At 34.3% G+C, this 20,465-nt stretch overlaps 1 protein-coding gene across 1 annotated transcript in view; it reads right to left on the bottom strand.

Moving 5' to 3' along the window:
* The window catches only part of thsd7aa (thrombospondin, type I, domain containing 7Aa), a 138,885-nt gene that overhangs the window by 40,832 nt on the left and 77,588 nt on the right, over positions 1 to 20,465 (bottom strand). The window contains 6 exon segments of the mRNA XM_048201520.1: positions 409 to 512; positions 1,402 to 1,534; positions 2,454 to 2,569; positions 4,752 to 5,004; positions 10,870 to 11,064; positions 18,250 to 18,453. Coding sequence (XP_048057477.1) covers positions 409 to 512; positions 1,402 to 1,534; positions 2,454 to 2,569; positions 4,752 to 5,004; positions 10,870 to 11,064; positions 18,250 to 18,453 — 1,005 coding nt within the window.

The raw sequence follows: 20,465 nt of genomic DNA, 5'->3' as shown, positions 1-20,465 counted from the left end.
GCATCTCTATCAGAGATATCAAATGCTTAAACAGAAGCTAAATCCACTGTCTCGGGGCATATATAACACAAGACTCTCATCTTTCATTTTCAAATATATTTTTCAATCACACCACAGTAATGGCCTGCATTTGAACCCTGAAAGGGTTTATTGGTGAGGGTTGAGCTTCTGACTGCTTCAGAGAGCTTCCCGAACCTCTTAAAGAACATTTCAATTAAATCCAGAAGCATTTGCACAAACCTTTGATGCTAAACACTCAGTCACAGATCAAATTACTACCAATCTCATGCATTTATCAACTATCTCCCCAGCTACAAAGTAAAGCACTGCTACAAGCACCTAGACAGTTATTTTAAAATTGAAAAATTTTACATCTCAGTAGCCAGTTTGATGAAGGTTTTTCTGTACCTCTAGCCTGTAGTCCTGGTCCACATGTCTCCTGTGCTCCAGGACTGTCCTGTCGAATGGTCCAGGGCACCAACTGACACCTGCGCCACTTGTGGGTTTTCCACCTATAGCGCAGATACATACATATATATGTCAGTTTTAAGTTGTGCATTTTAAATATAGTCTCTTATGCTCAGCAAGACTGCATTTATTGGATCAAAAATACTGTAAAACATTAATATAGTGAAATATTATTACAATTTAAAATAAATGTTTTCTATTTTAATATATTTTAAGATGTCATTTATTCCTGTGATGGTAAAGCTGAATTTTCAGCATCATTAATCCAGTCTTCAGTGTCACATGATCCTTCAGAAATCATTCTAATATGCTGATTTGATGCTCAAGAAACATTTCTTATTATTATCAATATTGAAAACAGTTGTACTGCTTCATATTTTTGTGGAAACCGTGGAAGTTTGAAAGAACTCGAAAGAGCATTTATTAAAAAAAAAAAAAAAAAAAAAAAAGGGCGTAACATTATAAATGTCTTTACAGTCACTGTTCAGTTTAACGCACCCTCAATGAATAAAACTATTAATTTCTTTCAAAAAAAAAAAAAAACTTTACCCTTACTGACCTTACTGAGTATTAATTTTAAATGCTTGTAGTACAGAAATTTCATAAAATCTGTTAAAAAAAGAATACAAATAAACACACACACACAATACAAAATGTACATTAAATAATAAAAAAAAAAAAATACAATTATATATATATATATATATATATATATATATATATATATATATATATATATATTTTTTTTTTTTTTTTTTTTTGGTTTATATAAAATTTCTATACTAAAATAGCTAATTATTTATGATAGATATAATAATGGTAAATAATAATATATAGTAAGTTTAGGAATTTATAATTGCACTTTTTAATTTTTAAAAAAAATTTTTTATGAAATTTCTGTACTGAAATTGCAACCAGAGGTATTTTGTTCACCTGTAGCCTGGACAAACAGACGAGGCGTCACATTCCTTCTCCTGGAAGAGCACTTCTGGACAGTCTTGGCCCCCGTTAGCCGGAAGCTGAATGATAATGCGTTTCCTTGATTGCTTCTTTTTGACAGTACCACCTGGATATACATGAATGGAAATGAAGTATGAAATTGTCATGAATAAATATAGAAAATCTTGCAAAAACAACATCCCACTCTTAAATCTAATCAGTTCATTAGTCTCTCTATGACTGTGTTGGATTTAACAAAGCTTTCAGCCAAACTTAACCTTTGTATCTCTGAAAATATTAATGTTAATGCATATTTATTCTAGCTACCATCTGTTTTATTGGTTTAATTACTTCAATATTAAGTGCAATTGAGAAATGAAATGATAACGAGGCCACACTTCTCAGTTTTATTTATTTATTTATTATAAACTTGATTCAGTGATTGTTACTCTCACTGAAGTTCTCCACTGGGTGAATGCATCTATAAATATGTGCATCTGATTATTCGTTCTTTTCATAGCATTTTCGCACTGTTCTTCGACTTACAAAGTCTTCAGTACAAACTTTGAGGGTAGTTTTCTTTGAAAAAAAATATAAATACTGCAAATGTTTCTTACAAAGAAGAAAAATCAATTAGGGAAGTGAGAGTCTACTTAGTGTTCAGTGAAGAGACTCTCAAGCAGATGGTCTTTTTTATACAAAACACACTGGAGTGTGACATGCACTGGAAAAATGATTTTAACAAGAAATTCAATGCTTGTTTGCTTCATTTAACAAAGTGCTCAGATATTGGTGGCTTGTTATAATATTTGTTCTGGTTCCAATAGGTGGGGTTGCCAAGCAACAATTCCTCTTTATAGTGTTTATAGAGAGAGATTGTGGTAACAAAGAATCTGTTTCTTAACACTTCAATTAGAATGCTGAAAGCTGCCCATATTTCTTTACAATAAAAAGAAAACTTCAGCCTTTGAGAAACACTTTTCTATTCTTCTTTAGTTCAAGAGATGCATCAGAAGTTTTAAAGTATATGTAAGTTATATAAGCACCTGTCTGGCAGGTGGAAGGGCAGGGTGTCCAATCACTGTACGGAGTGACCATGCAGTCTCTCTTGCAGGGCAGAAGACACGGTCTTACAGTCTCAGGACGCAGACTCTCTGGACACCTACAAATAAACACATTAAAACAGGATGCTGAGATGCTCTGTGGATCATCTCAAATCATGCTGGAGAACAAGATTCATGAAGCTTGTGTGCTGCTGTCATTAAAGTAAAAGGAATTAGTATTAGTATTGCAAAAGCATTAAATCAGAAAAATGCACTAGTGTTTTAGTTTTAACATATATAATGTAGGTACACTACTGTTCAAAAGTTTGGGGTCAGTACAGTTTTACTTTCATTCAGCAATGATGCATTAAATTGATCAAAATACATTCATAATGTTACAAAATATTTTATTTCAAATAAATGCTGTTCATTTTTATAAAAAACAGTATGGTGGTTTCCACAAAAATATTAAGCAGCTGTTTTCAAACTGATAAGAAATGTTCCTTGAACAGCAAATCAGCATATAAGAATGGTTTCTGAAGGATCATGTGACACTGAAGATTGGAGTAATGATGCTGATATTCCAGCTTTGCCATCACAGGAATTACATTTTAAAATATATTCAAATAACTGTAATCATACAGTATTTCACAATATTACTGTTTTTACTGTATTTTAGATCATATAAATGCAGCCTTGCTGAGCATAACTTTTAAAAACGTCAATAAATCTTACTGACCACAAACTTTTGGTAGGTAAAGTATATAATAGCATAATGTAAATAATGTGATTTCAACCTCTAGTATTGCATTTTAGTTTCCGTTATATGTCTTTGTATATACAACACTTCTTTCTCCCTCTCCTCCCTATCCCTGCATCACACCAATATTCTTTCACATGAAATTCCATAAGGATCAGCATGCGGCTCACGTGTGTATATCTATGTGTGTATATGAATGTGTAGATCAGTGGGTAAAGCCCAGCACATGAATAACCCCGGGAAGAAAGCAGGACTCATTTCCATTGCCAGCATGGGGTCCCTGAGCTACACACCCTGTTTCCACAGCCACTGACAGAATAATGCTGCTATTAAACTGAATAAATAAACAGATAATTTATTTTCCCAGCAGATGCCTTCAGGGAAAGACTGGATCCAGATACTTAAAACTACCGACTGAGAGCTCATAAACTTAAAGTCTCTATCTATCAATAAAGATCAAGCGGCAGACCTCAGGATTGAGCTTTATAAACAGAATACATAATCTGCTTCAATATATGTTCCAACAAATGACCAAAAAAAATTAAATAAAAATTGGGCTGTCTGTGACCTGCATGAGGACAATAAGAGGACACATATTGTGTAGACAATAAATAGATGTAATTAGTAAAATATGTATGAGGATCTAATTATAGTTAAAACACTGTTTAATAATTAGGAAAAAAATATAAGCAATTAGTGAGCTCTTTGTTACATTTTGTGAAGATGAAAATATATTTAAATGTATTTATTAAATCAATAAATCAATATAATATAATATATAAAAAAGAAAGAAATATTTTAGAACAATTTAAGCAGCTCAATATACTGTACATTATGTTCTTTCATTTTCATTTTATTTAATAATATAATATAATATAATATAATATAATATAATATAATATAATATAATATAATATAATATAATATAATATAATATAATATAATATAATATAATATAATATATCCTAAAAAAAATGAAAACTCTTAAAACTACATTCCATGACACAATAACAGTAGTATTTGTAAAATTATAGTAGGTTTGCTCCTCCGCCATTGACGCTCGCTGTGAGAAATGCTGCCAGTATAGATCCGGCAGAAACAGTGGAGTGATACAAAGTGTGAAACGGATTCCGTGTGATATTAGAAGAATATTGTATGGTTAGAAAAGGCTCTCAGCAAATCAGATTCGAGAACCAGAACTAACTGTAATATAATTAATATAATATAATATAATATAATATAATATAATATAATATAATATAATATAATATAATATAATATAATATAATATAATATAATATAATATAATATAATATAATATAATATAATATAATATAATATAATATAACAGAAATAAACATTTTAGCACAATTTAAGTAGCTATATACTTTACTATGTTCCTAATTTTTCATTGTACAACAATACAGACAAATAATGGATATAATAAAATTACATTCATATACAGTATCTATTTGTCATAGCATTTGTCCACCATAAATGAAACACATGACATTTAAAGAAACACATTTAAAAACACATACTTTTTAGGAGGCACCTGGCCCACATTGACCCGGACACAAATGACTTTGCGCGTCTGCATGCCGACCGAGCAGAACGCCTCATTAGTGCCGACCCCTGCTCCAGTGCGGCTGAGCGAGCTGTTGGCAGATGGAACGGAGGTGTCCTCTATGCACTGACCCCAGGGCCCCGTCTGCCAGTGGTACACAGTGCAGGGATGATCATTGCAGTTGCGCACCTCCTGCAAGGCGCTGCTGTTGGGGCACTGACTCCCACCTAGAAGATAAAAAGGGTCAGGAAGGTGTTACATTACTGGGTAAATCTTAAACCCAAACTGTAAAAATACATCTGTACATTGACCTCCCATTTAGGAGCTATCCTTTTAGCAAAAATCTATAATATAATGCACAGTGAATTCAAATCAATCAATCAATCAATCAATCAATCAATCTGCAGTCACGCAAAGCACCAGAATCCCAACAGAGTGGTCAGCCATTATCTCAACGGTGTGTATTAACAACCACACAACAATCAATGAGAAATTGGTAAACCAGTGAATGAGAAAAATGGACAAACCATGTATCAAGCAGTGCTCCTTGTTCAAGAGCACCAAAAATAATGAATAATTGACATCCTTTGTAGCAATACAGAACACAGTCCTTCAGTAGCTCATTTATAAAAAGGTTATCGACTATTATCACACACTTCATTAGACATGTGAGAACCATTAGAAAACACTTGCCGCGAGCAGTTACTGTAGGCACGGCCATTATAATGGCCCTGAAATAGAGAATAAACTCTTCAGTGTTTCAAAAGGAGGGTTATTTGACTTCCAAAGCATCTCATAGTGGTTCAGGGCATGCCAGAGCAGTGCATTAGCAGCTTCAAAAAGCTGCACATGGAATCACATTGTTTCAAATGGGGATTAACACTCCCTCCAGTTGTTTATTGACCTGTGACTCAGATGAAGACTAATCCTTTGTACAATTACAAAAGTGAGTCTGCGCACAGCTCAGAGTAATTGCATGTTCTTGGTCTGTCTCTGCACCATTAAGAGCAGCAATTCATACTGCAGCTCCAGCCATCCACATTTCATTCCGTGTTAATCTTCATTTGATGTAGGACGCAGTGATGCTTACGAGACATCCTCAAGAAGTGGTGCATCTGAAACAGTCAAGCCCTCCACTTAGACAGAGCAAATATGTGTTACGTATGTAACCGTGCATTAAAATGTAAAATCATAAATATTTTAACATTCCTTTTAAATTGTATCCTTTTGATATACACTAGGCTGTTACTGGTCAGTGACTGGCAAATGAAACGGTGCTAACTGCTCAGTCTGGGTTCTGTGAATCTCTCTACAAACAGACACAATGAAGGTCACGCCCACATCGTGTGACCACTGGACTTGAAAACTGAAACAAAATCGCGTTTGAGCGTTAAGCTCATCTTCCACTAGAATGAATTAAAAAACGCTCGCTCTGCTCCTCACTAGTGGACACTCAGCGTCAATGTGGCGCATGTCAGAAGAAAGAAAGAAAGCACACAGAGCTGAAAGTGCTAAAATTAAGCATGTTTGGCTTTAGATAAAACTACTAGAGGATATAGTGCTGAAATATCATTACCACAAACTTGTGGTGTGCTTGTGGTGTGATCTGCACTGCTATTTTGACACGCTGCTCACTTCAACTAGAAACTAGTAAAATGATGCTACCGTTCTGTCTCGCAGTCCACATGGAAACATGCCGGGATCTGGATGCGGACCGTGGTCCACCATTTGAATATCAGGGGTTTAGTTCATGTAAAACATCTAGTAGCCGATAATTCGTTTGCTGTTTTTTTGCACAATAAAATCTTTACTGATTAAACTGTGTTAATTGAAACGATATAGTCTGATGAATTAAGATTAATCATGGCGCAACATTGTGATGTCTGTCAGCTTCTATCGGCTCAACCCTAGTAACTACATTACAGTCTGCCAAAAAAAAGTTTGAGATCAAATTTTACCATTTCATTTCCAATATAATGATATATATCCATTTTTCTGTGTTTACGAGGATACTTGCAGAGATTGGCATTTGGACACAATTTTGCGTGTATATGTCCATTTAAGCACAAAAAGACTGTGAATCTGTGGTGTCTGCACGGCTCTGTGTGTGCATAGAAATGTCACGTAAGGCACAGAAACAAGAAGGTAAGATCCATATGCAGCTTTAATGTGGTAATCCAAACACGTAATCCAAACAGGCAGGGTTCAAAATCCAAAGATCAGTCCATACAAAACAAAGAAAAACAAACAGAAGCCGGTGACATTAAATGAAACCACAATAACAAAAGCAGAAACAAACCAGGAATAAATAGACAGACACTAATGATGAAACACAAAACAGCTGGGTGCAATGAACGGGATAATGAGTCCGGGAAGTGGGTTATGGGAATTGAAGTCCAAGTGAGGTGAACAATAGTCCGTGTTGGAGTGCCCTCTGGTGGCTAAATAGGGCACTACAACTGGTGATCATGACAAGAAGCAAGCGAGATCTGCTTAGAGTTCTCTTTCGCATCTTCTTGTGCTCGAATGTTTTAAACTCACTTGAATGTTTAAACTGACAGGACTTAAAAACATGATATGCGATATTTGTGCAAATGATAAACTTTCACTCTGTTGCGGTTAAACTTGGCAGTTAATCCACGAATCACATGCATTTCGAACCGTGGGGCCTGGTCCACACAGATCACGGAGCAACTATGATCCATACTGTACTTACTTGACATCACACATCCTGAGATGTGACTATCGCGGATGCGCACATCACATTGTCAATACCGAAATGATATATCATACAGCCCAAAAATAAAATAATCACGCTCAATTTCACTATGTATTTAAAAGGTAAAATTAAATAATATCAAATTCAATACATTTATTTATAATGTCAAACTTATTCAATTAATTTTGATAATATAAACAATTTTTTTATAAATGAATTTAATTCAAATAATATGAATCTTATCGAGCTAAAATGTTTATGTTGCAACCATCTCTCTGTCGATTTCTCCTTGCAACCCAATATGCAGCCCCTGGAACCTCTTTTCTAATACGCCCTCACAACCTATAGACTTCATAGACTAAAATGAGGTAACTGGAGTGGGATTGTAAATTTCTGTTTCTATTGAGACAGCTAGGTGTTCCTCCTGTTCATTCTTCAAGGACAGCAAAATGACCGGTGCTTCATGCTATTCTCTCCATCATCTCACACAGAGGCAGATAGCAAGCAAAACAGGATCTGCTAAACTTCATGCTACTGTCAGCACACACCTGCTTTCTCAGACGCTTGACATCAATTTGGTGCACAGTCTCCTGCATCGTTTGAAGGCTAATAATCTGAGTACCGCAGCACGTAGCACAATTTGCCACAGGGTAGAATGCATCATTGTGCATATGTGGCCAAACATTCGTGCTAAAACTGTAATATATAAGGAGATATAAAGCAACCCCACTCCACAGATGCACCAAACACACTGCCTTTGATTCTAGCACTAGAATGACCGTAACAATGTGATGTTGAAGCAAACCAAGCCGATTTGCTCTCAGTCAGCAGTGCAAGTCCTGTTCCCTCAAGCTGCATATTTTGTGGAAATGGATTTCTGGCCGGTGAGTGGTGGAGGGAAGGCAGAGGTTTTAGCCCAAAGCAACCACTTATCCATCAGTCTATTACACATCAGATACACACTTACAGCCTGAGCTCACCTGAGGTTTGAATCACTTAACGCTCAAAGAGCCCTTATTACTTTGTGATGGGCTGCTCACATGGAAGAAAGTTAAACTAACATAAGGGAGGTAAATGCGATAAGATATTTATAATCTGCTCGTGTCTACTTTAACATCTGCGTGGATACAAATCCACAACTGTAGAATATAAATGTAGTGATTATATCTAAGAAAGCAAAAATTTTTAGACAGACCTTAGCAAAACAGTCTATTTTTGCACCTAATCTAGATGATCCAATACTTCATTAAAATATTAATAACAGAAAGTGCTATAACATTAAACACTTTTTGCAGCTGAATGCTCTGAGGAAAAGAAAGCTCATTATGCACATAGTGCATCAAGTAAAGTAATGCTTTATGCTAAACTGCAAAAATCAGGGCAGACTTTCAGGTCAGGTCAGAAAAATCAAATCCACTATGACCTGCTGTCAAAATAGCTGAATAAAAATGTTACACATGTAAAACTCTCTGGGTCTAAAATAAAATATTATTTACAAGCATCATATGGGTCTAATCAATGGTTATGAATTTTAAAATTTCTTAAATGTTGCACTTTGGTTAGGCATAATGACATTTAAATTAAATGTTAAAAAACGCTAAAATAGACTACCATTCAAAAGTTTGGGGTCAGTAAGATTTTTAAAGAAATTGATACTTTTAATAAACAAGGATACATTAAATTGACCAAAAATTAAATACTTAACTTATAATAATTACAAAAGATAACAAAAGTTATTTTTTCCAAATAAAAGCTTTTAAACTTTCTATTCATCAAATAATTAAAGGCGCCCTAGAACTTTTTTTTAAAAGATGTAATATAAGTCTAAGGTGTCCCCTGAATGTGTCTGTGAAGTTTCAGCTCAAAATACCCCATAGATTGTTTTAAATTAATTTTTTTAACTGCCTATTTTGGGGCATAATTAGAAATGAGCCGATTCAGGGTGTGTGGCCCTTTAAATCTTATGCTCCACGCCCCAAGAGCTCACGCTTGCCTTAAACAACATAAAAAAAAGTTCAAACAGCTAATATAACCCTCAAAATGGATCTTTACAAAGTGTTCGTCATGCAGCATGTCTAATCGCATAAGTACAATGTTTATTTTGATGTTTACATTGATTCTGAATGAGTTTGAGGCTATGCTCCGTGGCTAACAGCTAATGCTACACTGTTGGAGAGATTTATAAACACAACTTCATGTTTATGCATTATACAGACTGCAAGTGTTTAATAATGAAAATAACGACAGTCTTGTCTTCGTGAATACAATAATAAACGATGGTAACTTTAACCACATTTAACAGTACATTAGCAACATGCTAACAAAACATTTAGAAAGACAATTTACAAATATCACTAAAAATATCATGTTATCATGAATCATGTCAGTTATTATTGCTCCATCTGCCATTTTTTGCTATTGTCCTTGATTGCTTACCTAGTCTGTTGATTCAGCTGTGCCCATCCAGACGTTCTGCCCTTGTCTAATGCCTTTCATAATGTTGGGAACATGGGGTGGCATATGCAAATATTGGGGGCGTACACCCCGACTGTTACGTAACAGTCGGTGTTATGTTGAGATTCGCTTGTTCTTCAGAGGTCTTTTAAACAAATCAGATTTATATAAGAAGGAGGAAACAATGGAGTTTGAAACTCAGTGTATGTCTTTTCCATGTACTGAACTCTTGTTATTTAACTATGCCGAGGTAAATTCAATTTTTGAATCTAGGGCACCTTTAAAAAAAGTATCACAGTTTCCACAAAACATTTAAGCAGCACAACACTGATAATAGTAATAAATGTTTTTTGAAGAGCAAATCAGCATATTAGTATGATTTCTGAAGGATCACGTGACACTGAAGACTGGAGTAATGATGCTGAAAATTCAGCTTTGCCGTCACAGGAATATATCAGATTTTAAAATATGTTAAAATAAAATTATGTTTAAAATTGTAATAATATTTCACAGTATTACTGTTTTTACTGTATTTTTGATCAAATAAATGCAGCCTTTTCTAAAACAAACAATCAATCTTACAGACCACAAACTTTGAACCGTAAAATATTATTCGCAAATGTGTTTGAACTGATTATTATTCATTTTAATTATTTAACATCTCACTGTTGCATCAAAAGAAGCCTGTGATATCATAAAGATGCATAATTAAACTGCTTCAATGTTAAAATGTGTTTTTAACTCTCATAAGACTCTTACTAAGACAATGTGCATATTATGTAGTAACATACTAAGGTACAACATTGTTCGGCTCAGGAAAATCTAGTTCTAAGAGACGTTCGCAAATCCCCTGTCCATGCACCAGCTCTTACATAAGAATCTGCTCCATTTTGGTGGAAACAGGGTATAAGGCCCTTACCGTCCCCTGCATTGTAGGCCAGAATGGAGCGTGCTCTGGTCTGCTTGCCCTCTGTGTTCTTCCCTGAGCAGGTGTTGGAACACAAAGACCAGGATGTCCAGGGACTGAGCACACAGTCTTTGGGGCAGGGCACCTCACACAGCACAGGCATGGGAAGGATGGCATCCCGGCACAGCTGCCGGTCCACGTATTCACCTGGAAACAGCAAAACACAGGGTCTGTTAAATAAGACATCCTAAATAAGGATCCCAATCCCATATTGTGGAAGTTGATATGGAACCAAATTAATATGATAGGGCAAACTGTAACAAATTTGTATCCACAAAGAAATACACCAACAGGTTTCAAAAAGGGAAAAGCAAAGCAAAAATTCACTCATTTGATGTGGTGTTAAATTGTGTTAATACACATTAATACACATGTCACTATGTGCAATAAATAAATCTAACCACACAGAGAATTCACACTGTGCATGTGATCCACAGCCAAGTGCTGTCATCTCTACTCCATGCGCACAAACACCAAGTAAAAAAACACCCACATTTACTCGCATGTAACACTCTGCATATGCAGTATTATATGTATGCATAAACAGGGCCATTGATAAAATGCAAAGCGACCAAGACTACATTTATAAGGCTGGGCATATCCCCAATATCCCCTTTATCCACCTTATTTTAACTCAAAAGTAAGCTATTTTTTTTAATGTGCAAGACTTCTGATTCATTACCGTCAATAGGTAAATAACTAAGAATAACAAAGTGCCGTAAATGGTAAAACTATTTGTGCTAAAAACTGGTGTGTTTATGATTATGATAAAGAAATTAAAATAATATGATCTCAATTTAAAGTCTGCATATTAAAACAGTATAACAGAATAACTGGAAGTGAATGAAGATGATCCTGAGATGTTTACAATTAATACTGAAGTAATTAAACCAAAAAAAAAAAAAAAAACCCAGATGGTAGCTAGAACACATGAAATTCTGTCAAAGAAAAACTAGTCAATGTAGCCACTGCAACTCTTTAACATGAACATTGTGACTTTTTTTTTTTAGTGTGCAAGGTTAAACTGTGCTCTTTTGTGTTCTTGAGAGGACCGGGATTTTTTTCATAAATAAAACAAACAAAACAAAATAATAAAGCAACAAAGTAAAACAAAGCAAAACAAAACCTAACCAAATCAGAAAAAAAATTAAATCTAACAAAACAAAGCAATGCAAAACAAACAAAAAGAAAAATCAAACTGTCAAAAAACAACAACACCAAAATCAAAACAAAACAACAAAGCAACCAAACAAAAAAACAAAACCTAGCAAAAACACAGTTTGCTCATAGAGGTCATTTGAAAGACCTAGTTTTGGACACTGACCCCTCTGTGGATCGTGCACCAGCCCCTGTATCGATTGTGAACCCCACCCCTGAAAAAGAGCCCAAAGTGACAGAAAACCCACTGAGTCAGATGACACTGCGTGACCCCATGGGACACAACAGATCTATTCTCATCAGCACCAGACAACAGGAATCAATAATTGAGAGAAGAGGGGAGGCACTAGGGAACAATGAGGAGTGAGGGTTGAGACTGGGGGTGGGAAAGAGTTAGACTTCCTCACACCGCTGGCATTGATACACATGCAAAAGGAAGCATTTCACAACAGGAAAAAATCATTATAGTCCATTACAGACATTCATGTGCCTTTTCAGAGGTTTAATTTGGAAAACAAGACAAAATAGATCTTAATACACTAAAATACACCAACTGGCTGAGTCCAAAAAGAGCTATTCAAAACCACATAAAATAGAATATTAATTTTAAGCTGCTAGCTGTGTTTTGGAACAAAGTAACCAGTCTAAGCTAATCATTAGCTGGTCATCATCTTTGGTAAATAAAATAAAATAAAATAAAATAAAATAAAATAAAATAAAATAAAATAAAATAAAATAAAATAAAATAAAATAAAATAAAATAAAATAAAATAAAATAAAATAAAATAAAATAAAATAAAATAAAATAAAATAAAATAAAATAAAATAAAATAAAATAAAATAAAATAAAATAAAATAAAATAAAATAAAATAAAATAAAATAAAATAAAATAAAATAAAATAAAATAAAATAAAATAAAATAAAATAAAATAAAATAAAATAAAATGCACATAAGGCACACCTCACAAATCCTCCAGACATGAAAAAATAAAAAATAAAAAAAAAAATATAAAATTAAATTAAATAAAAATAATAAAAATAAAATAGCACACAAGGCACACCTACATATATATATGTATATATATATATATATATATAAAATAAAAAAAATAAACTTGCACGTTGCACACCTCACAAATCCTTCAGACTTGAGGAAAAACAAATCAACTGTCCTCATGAATAACTCAATGAGTACATGCTGGGGGAAATGTAATATAAGCTGTACGTCTAGCCCTTATACATCTCAGATGTGTTAAACCTCACCTGCGTCTGACTGTCCCCTGATGGAAAAGTACCAGACGGCATCTGACATTTCCTCTATTGAGCGCTGTCACATTTTGATGAGACTGCACACTACTCTTCCCAAAGTTAATGAGGGAGAGAGGGAGTTCAGCTAAATGCAGACTGACTCGGAGGGACTAACAGAGTTAATTTCATTTATATAGGTGGCTCGGCATTGGTGCCAGAACAACATATTCACCATCTACCCGTCTGCGAGGCAGGACAAAGAAAGAGGTGACCTTGAACAAATCATATTATTTCTCACTACAGCAAGGTATCTGGACTTAAATGGGTCAACGTGTTGCAGCAAGCCTATGGCTAGGGAGAAACATAGTAATGGCCAATGTCTTTCAGTTTTTGTATTCTGCACTCTTTGTAGTGCATTAAAATACATTTGAGGATACAGTATGTAAGAATATAATTGGATGGAAATTTATGATTTGATCATGTGATCTAACAGTTTTCATATTTAAATGTCTATTTGATATTAAAAGGTATAACATTAAAACACTTAGATTGTATATGTTGTTATTTATATATGTACATTCTATTTCAGACAAATGCTGTTCTTTTGAACTATTTATTTATCAAAGAATGCTGACAAAAACTGTTTTCAACATTGATAATAATACTAAATGTTTCTTGAGCAGTAAATTAGCATATTAGAATGATTTCTGAAGGATCATGTAACACTGAAGACTGGAGTAATGATGCTGAAAATTCAGCTTTGCCATCACAGGAATAAATTACATTTTAAAATATATTAAAATAGAAAACAGTTATCTTAAACTGTAATAATATTTCACAATATTCAGTTTTTTTTTCAGTATTTTTGATCAAATAAATGCAGGTAATGTAGTTTTTCCACCACAAATTCCACTGTTAAACACAATTATTTTAAAATCAAGTTGACATAATGAGGGCTGATGTCTTTAACAGAAGCAAATACCATTGATTAACCTTGTAGCACACAGTAAGTTTATCTTTAAAGGTTTATAATTTATCGTTAAAGAAAAATAATTTTCCTATGTAGAAAATCGAGTTTTTATTCTGGAACCCGACTGATGCACTCTATAGTTCACCCAAAAATGAAAATTCTGTCATCGTTTTTTCAGCCTCGTGTCATTCCAAATACGTATGACTTTCTTTATTTTGTGAAACACAGAAGTAGTATTTTATTTATTTATTTATTTTTTGCCTATCCAATGAAAGTCAATGGGATTCAGTGCTGTTTTGGACAATAGAAACATCCCTCAAAATATCTTCTTTTTTCTTTTACAGAATAAAGAATGTCATACAAGTTTGGAACGACATAATTAGTATGTTAATTAAGGCATTTGGGTCCCCAGGCAAAATCTGACCCAAAAACTGCAGTCTAAATCATTAAATTACCATTTCAATGACAAAATAAGCAGTGCTTTGCATCACATTTATACATCCCTGACCACTTTGACCCACGTATATTTTTAAGAGGAGAAAAGTTGCATTTTAGCGTTAATACACGGTGATCAGTTTCTATAGTTAATTAACTGATCATCGATCTGTTTAATTTATCTACAGGGTGGTAAAGCTACAGAATCAGTCCCCTATATACAGTACTGTATAAAGTACAGTTGTTACACATGACATGTTAAGGAAGGGTAACTGTCTAGGAGATGAGGTTCGTGTGAGGGCCGGGGGGAGGTGTCAGCCGTCGCCGTGGTGACAGCTGAGGCACAGGCAGTATGACACCTTCAGTTGGTGTGAATGGGATGCTTGATTATGAGCCTTGCAAAACTGATTGAGTTACACACATGCACACTGCCTCTATCTCTCCCTCTTTCTCTCTCCCCCGAGTCCTCATTAGCGATGTGAATGCTGAGGTTCTGGAATGTCGCAGTAATTGCCATGTCCGCACACTGAAATTTACTGGAACAAGGAGCGAAATGTGAGGATGTAAAATACAATTACAGTGCGCGCTCATAATTGATTCATTAATGCATGCCGAGTCGTGCCGCACCTCCAGACAAGACTTTAACAATAAGGAAGGCAAAGAGAAAGAAGTCACAGAGTTGCCGGTTGTATTTTAAAAACTGAATATTCTACTTGTCCCTCATATTCACATTAATTTATGGTTAATTATTTTTGATAAGCTCACTGAATGAACCTATTTTACTTCCCCATGTTGGAGACAGGCTTTCCACTTGGTTTGTTAAAATATTCACTCAGCTATGCTCTAGTCTCTATTATATGAAATTAATTAGATCGGATGAATCAGGTTTGCGGCACTGAATTTCGCTCCTTCATCAACCAGAGAGAAGTGTTCATCCATAAAATCCCATTAAAAAAATTGTTAGTACAACATAGCTGGGTCATTTCACTTCTCATATATCTATGAAGTTCTAGGCTGTATAAATAATATAAATCAAAACCGAGACTGACGAGAGATTTTCCAGCTCTGCATAATTAGACATAAAAGTGGCTTTGGACAAAAGCTTCTCAAACAGTAAGAGTAAACATGTAATAACTCTTAAGCCAACCTTAAGCAATATTAATCCTTTTGTGCTTCATGTTCTTCTTGTTTGTTTGCGTATGCTACCATTCAAAGGTTTGGGGTCTGTAAATTTTTTTTACTGTTTTGAAAATAAATTCTTTATGCTCACCAAGGCTGCATTTATTTGATCAAAAATAAAACAGTAACACTGTGAAATATTCTTAAATAAACTTCTATTTTAATATATCCAAAAATGTCATTTTTTCCAGTAATGAAAAGGCTGAATTTTCAGCAGCTATCATTCCAGTCTTCAGTGTTACATGATCCTTCAGAAATCATTCTAATATGATAAACTTTTCTTCTTATTATCAATGTTCTGTGGAAACTTACATTTTTTTCCAGGATTCCTGAATAAAAAATTTAAAAGAACAGCATTTATTTGAATTAGAAATCTTTTGTAACTTTATAAATGTCTTTACTGTCACTTTTGATCAATTTAACATAAAACAATAAAATAAAAAAAATCTTACTGACTCAAACTTTTGATTGGTAGTGTATTTGTTTTTGTTTTTTTTCTTACGTGTTTATTGTTTTAGAATAAAATGCTTCTTTTCTTATTTATTTATTCATTACCATTTGAAATTAAAATTCTTAAAATGGTATGGAGTTAGTGGAGGATTTTGAGGGTTGGTATAAAAATATTAATGTCTGCTCTTTGGTCTGTTTTTAAGACAATTGTCACTTTTTTTAATTAAATACATATTTTTACTTTGGTCTAATTGTATGTTTTTCAGTGTGCGGATAATTTTGACTATTTGGTTTATAAAAATATTTTTGAAGTAAATAAAAAATAAAAAATGAATCTTAATTATGTCAGATAACACTTAAGCAAAACATGGTCAGGTCAAAGTGTCTGAATAATTTTTGGTTCCAAATTTTTTATTAATTTTACTGATAGTTCACTGTATGAAGAATTTTTGGGTTTAATGTCACAGTTTAATTTATTTTGCTATCCTCACTTACATAAATTAACTATAGTGTCCTGCACCCACTCGTAAAAAAAATATAAAAAATGATATCTAGTGTCTGAACAATTTTTGGTTTGACTGTCAATGTTTGTAAAAGTAAAAGGTCTGCAAAATAAAAAAAAGATTGAAGTGCACAACAAATACAGTTATTGTCTTTCTTTTAGACAGTTATTGTCTAAAAGAAAGAACCAATTCTGTAACAAATTTGCATAATGGCAGCCAATGGTCTTCATTGGCTGACCACGAACAATGTCTACTTTTACCTGCCCTCAAACACTGTAGTTGTAGCTGAGGCCAGGAAGAGTTTGGTTCGTGTTGTCGACATGTCAAGAATACATTGTTTTCAGTGATGCAAAAGCAAATCCACTTTCCAAAGGATGAGAATTCGAGCTTGAATTGATACGTTAAAAACGATTACTGTTTAAATTACTGTGTATCAAGAGTTGAGCCTCTGGAGCTGAAATTAAGATATAGTATTGGGCGTTTAGTTTCCGACACGCACTGTAAGCAGTCGAGTAATCACAACAGCCTGGGCCATCTGACCAATCAGAGTAGAGTAGGCTCTCAGAAAGGAGGGGTTTAGATACACTGAATACTTTATCAAAGCGTTTCAGACACTGTGAGAAAAGAGGTGATGCTGCAATGTATACTTTAAAAAATTAAAGTGTTTTTTGACCTTAAATATATTGAAACCTATGGTAGGAAACCTCCAAAACAAAATTATGAACCTTTAAAATAGCAAAATAGGGGCACTCCACAGAAACACTACAGATGTAACTACAGTAAAGGATGTTAAAGCAAAAACGTTTTACAACCATGTCTGGTCTCCTCTCTTTCAGTATATTGAGGTATCAGTGTCAGCTATTGGTCACAGATCCAGGCATGTGTTGTCCCCAGGTAAACTGTATTTTTCTCTGATCTCACAGATGGTGCAGATGGTGCTGGTGTTGGTTTCCCTAGCTCCTTGTATGCAGTCAAGCCAATAACATCCAAAAGCTATTGGATAGTTTTGTGCCTTTGGGATAGTTAGACGGTAGACCGCCCCGGCACATGTGGCTTTGTGTTTAGAAGGCTAAAAGGCAGCAGTGCCACTTCTGATTGCTCTGAATTTCCCCTCTGGCCACTCTAACAATAGAGAAGTACTACCAGCCGCCTGTGCAAAAACAGCAATTACGGCATTGGGCATGAGTCCAGAACATAAGCCCTATGGACAGAGTTCAAGAATGGACCCAGCTGTACAAGAACAAAACAATCTGGGTTTGTTGCTGCATTCGACACAGAGCACGCCTGGACATGACCCTTAAATAGAAAATCTATTCAGAAAGATTTTTAATTAGCTTGAATGGAATCAGTACCATATCATGCAGATGGAAGGTGTACGCATCACTTACCGTCACTATTGATACACTGTACTTGCGGGTTCTGGGTTCCTGGTCCGCATACTTTGTCATTGTCAGGCACACACTCCTCCAGCTTCACCAGCAGCCAATCATAGCAACTGGGCTCTTCACAGGGAATTGCCTCAGTCAGGTGGGGGCAATTTCCTGTGCCACCCGTGGGCTCATTTATGATTTTCCTTTTCCTCAGTTTGAAACCTGTTGAACAACACAGATAAGACTCAGAGTCATTCTTGACATTGATTCAGTAAGTTGACTTGACAAGAAGTAGTGAAGAATGTAAGTAATTTATTAGTAGATGTTTATCAATTCAAACAATATAATATGTAGTTTGCTTGCAGCTGTTTCTTGCAAATTCAACAAGCTTTCACTTACACATAATTCCAAATATATTTGCCATTACAGGCAATTATGCAAAGATAATATTATATAGAACAATTTATACACTACCATTCAAAAATATATGGTCAGAAAGATTATTATTATTTTTTTAAATATATATATATATTTTTTTTTATTCAGCAAGGGCGCTTTAAATTGAACAAAAATGGCAGTAAAGATATTTATAATGTTACAAAAGTTGTCTATTTTAGATGAATGTTGTTCTTTTGAACTTTCTATTCATCAAATAATCCTGAAAAAAGGATTATGAATTCCACAAAAATATTACACAGAACAAATGTTTTCAACTTTGATGATAAAAAATGTTTCTTGAGCAGCAAATCGGCATATTAGAATGATTTCTGAAGGATCATGTGACACTGAAGACTGGAGTAATGATGCTGAACATTCAGCTTTGCCATCACAGGAATAAATTACAAAACAGTTATTTGAAAAATTGTAATAATGTTTCACAATATAACTGTTTTTACTGTATTTTTAATCAAATAAATGCAGCCTTGGTGAACATTCAAAAACAAATCTTAAATAAAATAAAATAAATAATAAAATAAAATAAAATAAAATAAAATAAAATAAAATAAAATAAAATAAAATAAAATAAAATAAAATAAAATAAAATAAAATAAAATAAAATAAAATAAAATAAAATAAAATAAAATAAAATAAAATAAAATAAAATAAAATAAAATAAAATAAAATAAAATAAAATAACTAATCGCCTCCCTACACTGGGATGTAATTTTTTGGACTGAGGAATTTTCTTCTTGATAGTGTCTGAACTAATCAACTAGTTGGTGCAATCCCGTGCGTTAGCCCTCTTAACTGTCACAGTGTGTCAATGTGCAATCACCGTAATATAACATTAAATATATCGGCCCATTAAGCATGCGAGATGACATAAATTATTGGAGCAGCTCATCATAATGAATATTATTATTCTTTCCTCATTATGATTGCATTCAGCAATCTATTAATACAGAAGCAGCTTTGACACCAGGGGTATTCCCATTCAAGGGCAGGGAAAGGGCTCCAGAGGAATAAAAAAAAAAGGGGATGGGGGGGGGATGGGGGGAGACACATGTCCAGCGCAAGGTCACCTACATGTACCCTGCCATAACCCTCTCCTCTCTGTCGCTGGTCCCTGGCCTATGGTTTAATCCACATTGCTGTCTGGGACCGATAAGGTAATATGGGAGAGGGGGGGCCTTTAGGAGAAAGCTGGAGATGCCAGTGTTGTCCCTTTCTCTGATTACTTCTGTCCTGCTCTTTCCTCCTGGCTTTATTTAATCAGAAGGTCAGTGTAGAGATCATTGTGGGTGTGTAAGAGGATTGTATCACGTCCCGTCAGTCAGCCCGGAGGTGTCCGATAGTGTATGCTGCCTCTGTCTCTTTATCAGACAAAAGCAGGATGCTGGGTTTCATATGAGACCATAGTAATCAAAAAAAAAAAAAAGACAAAAGGCACAGCCATACAAAAATCTCATGGGTCATCACATCTAAGGTGCACAGTGACATATTATTGGGGCTTCAGGTTGAGATGTCACAGGTAATTTATACTTTATCTCCCATCTCCAGGCTTATTTTTGTAGCTTGTTCAGGCTATAATAAAGACTGCCGATATGTTACAAAATAACAGTCTCATCGTTATAATAACATAAATCAACATTCGTTCATCACATAAGACAGCATTGGATTTGGTTGATGTGTGACATCACACCAAATAATTTGGTTAAAATTAAATTTTACATTTGACATTCTGACATTGTGAAAATTTCCAGACCAGAGAGAGATAAATATGATATTAAACT

The sequence above is a fragment of the Megalobrama amblycephala genome, linkage group LG9 (genome assembly GCF_018812025.1).
Source record: "Megalobrama amblycephala isolate DHTTF-2021 linkage group LG9, ASM1881202v1, whole genome shotgun sequence".
NCBI classification, from domain to species: Eukaryota; Metazoa; Chordata; class Actinopteri; order Cypriniformes; family Xenocyprididae; genus Megalobrama; species Megalobrama amblycephala.
The sequence above is the reverse complement of the archived record's forward strand: the minus strand, read 5'-3'. Positions and strand labels throughout refer to the sequence as shown.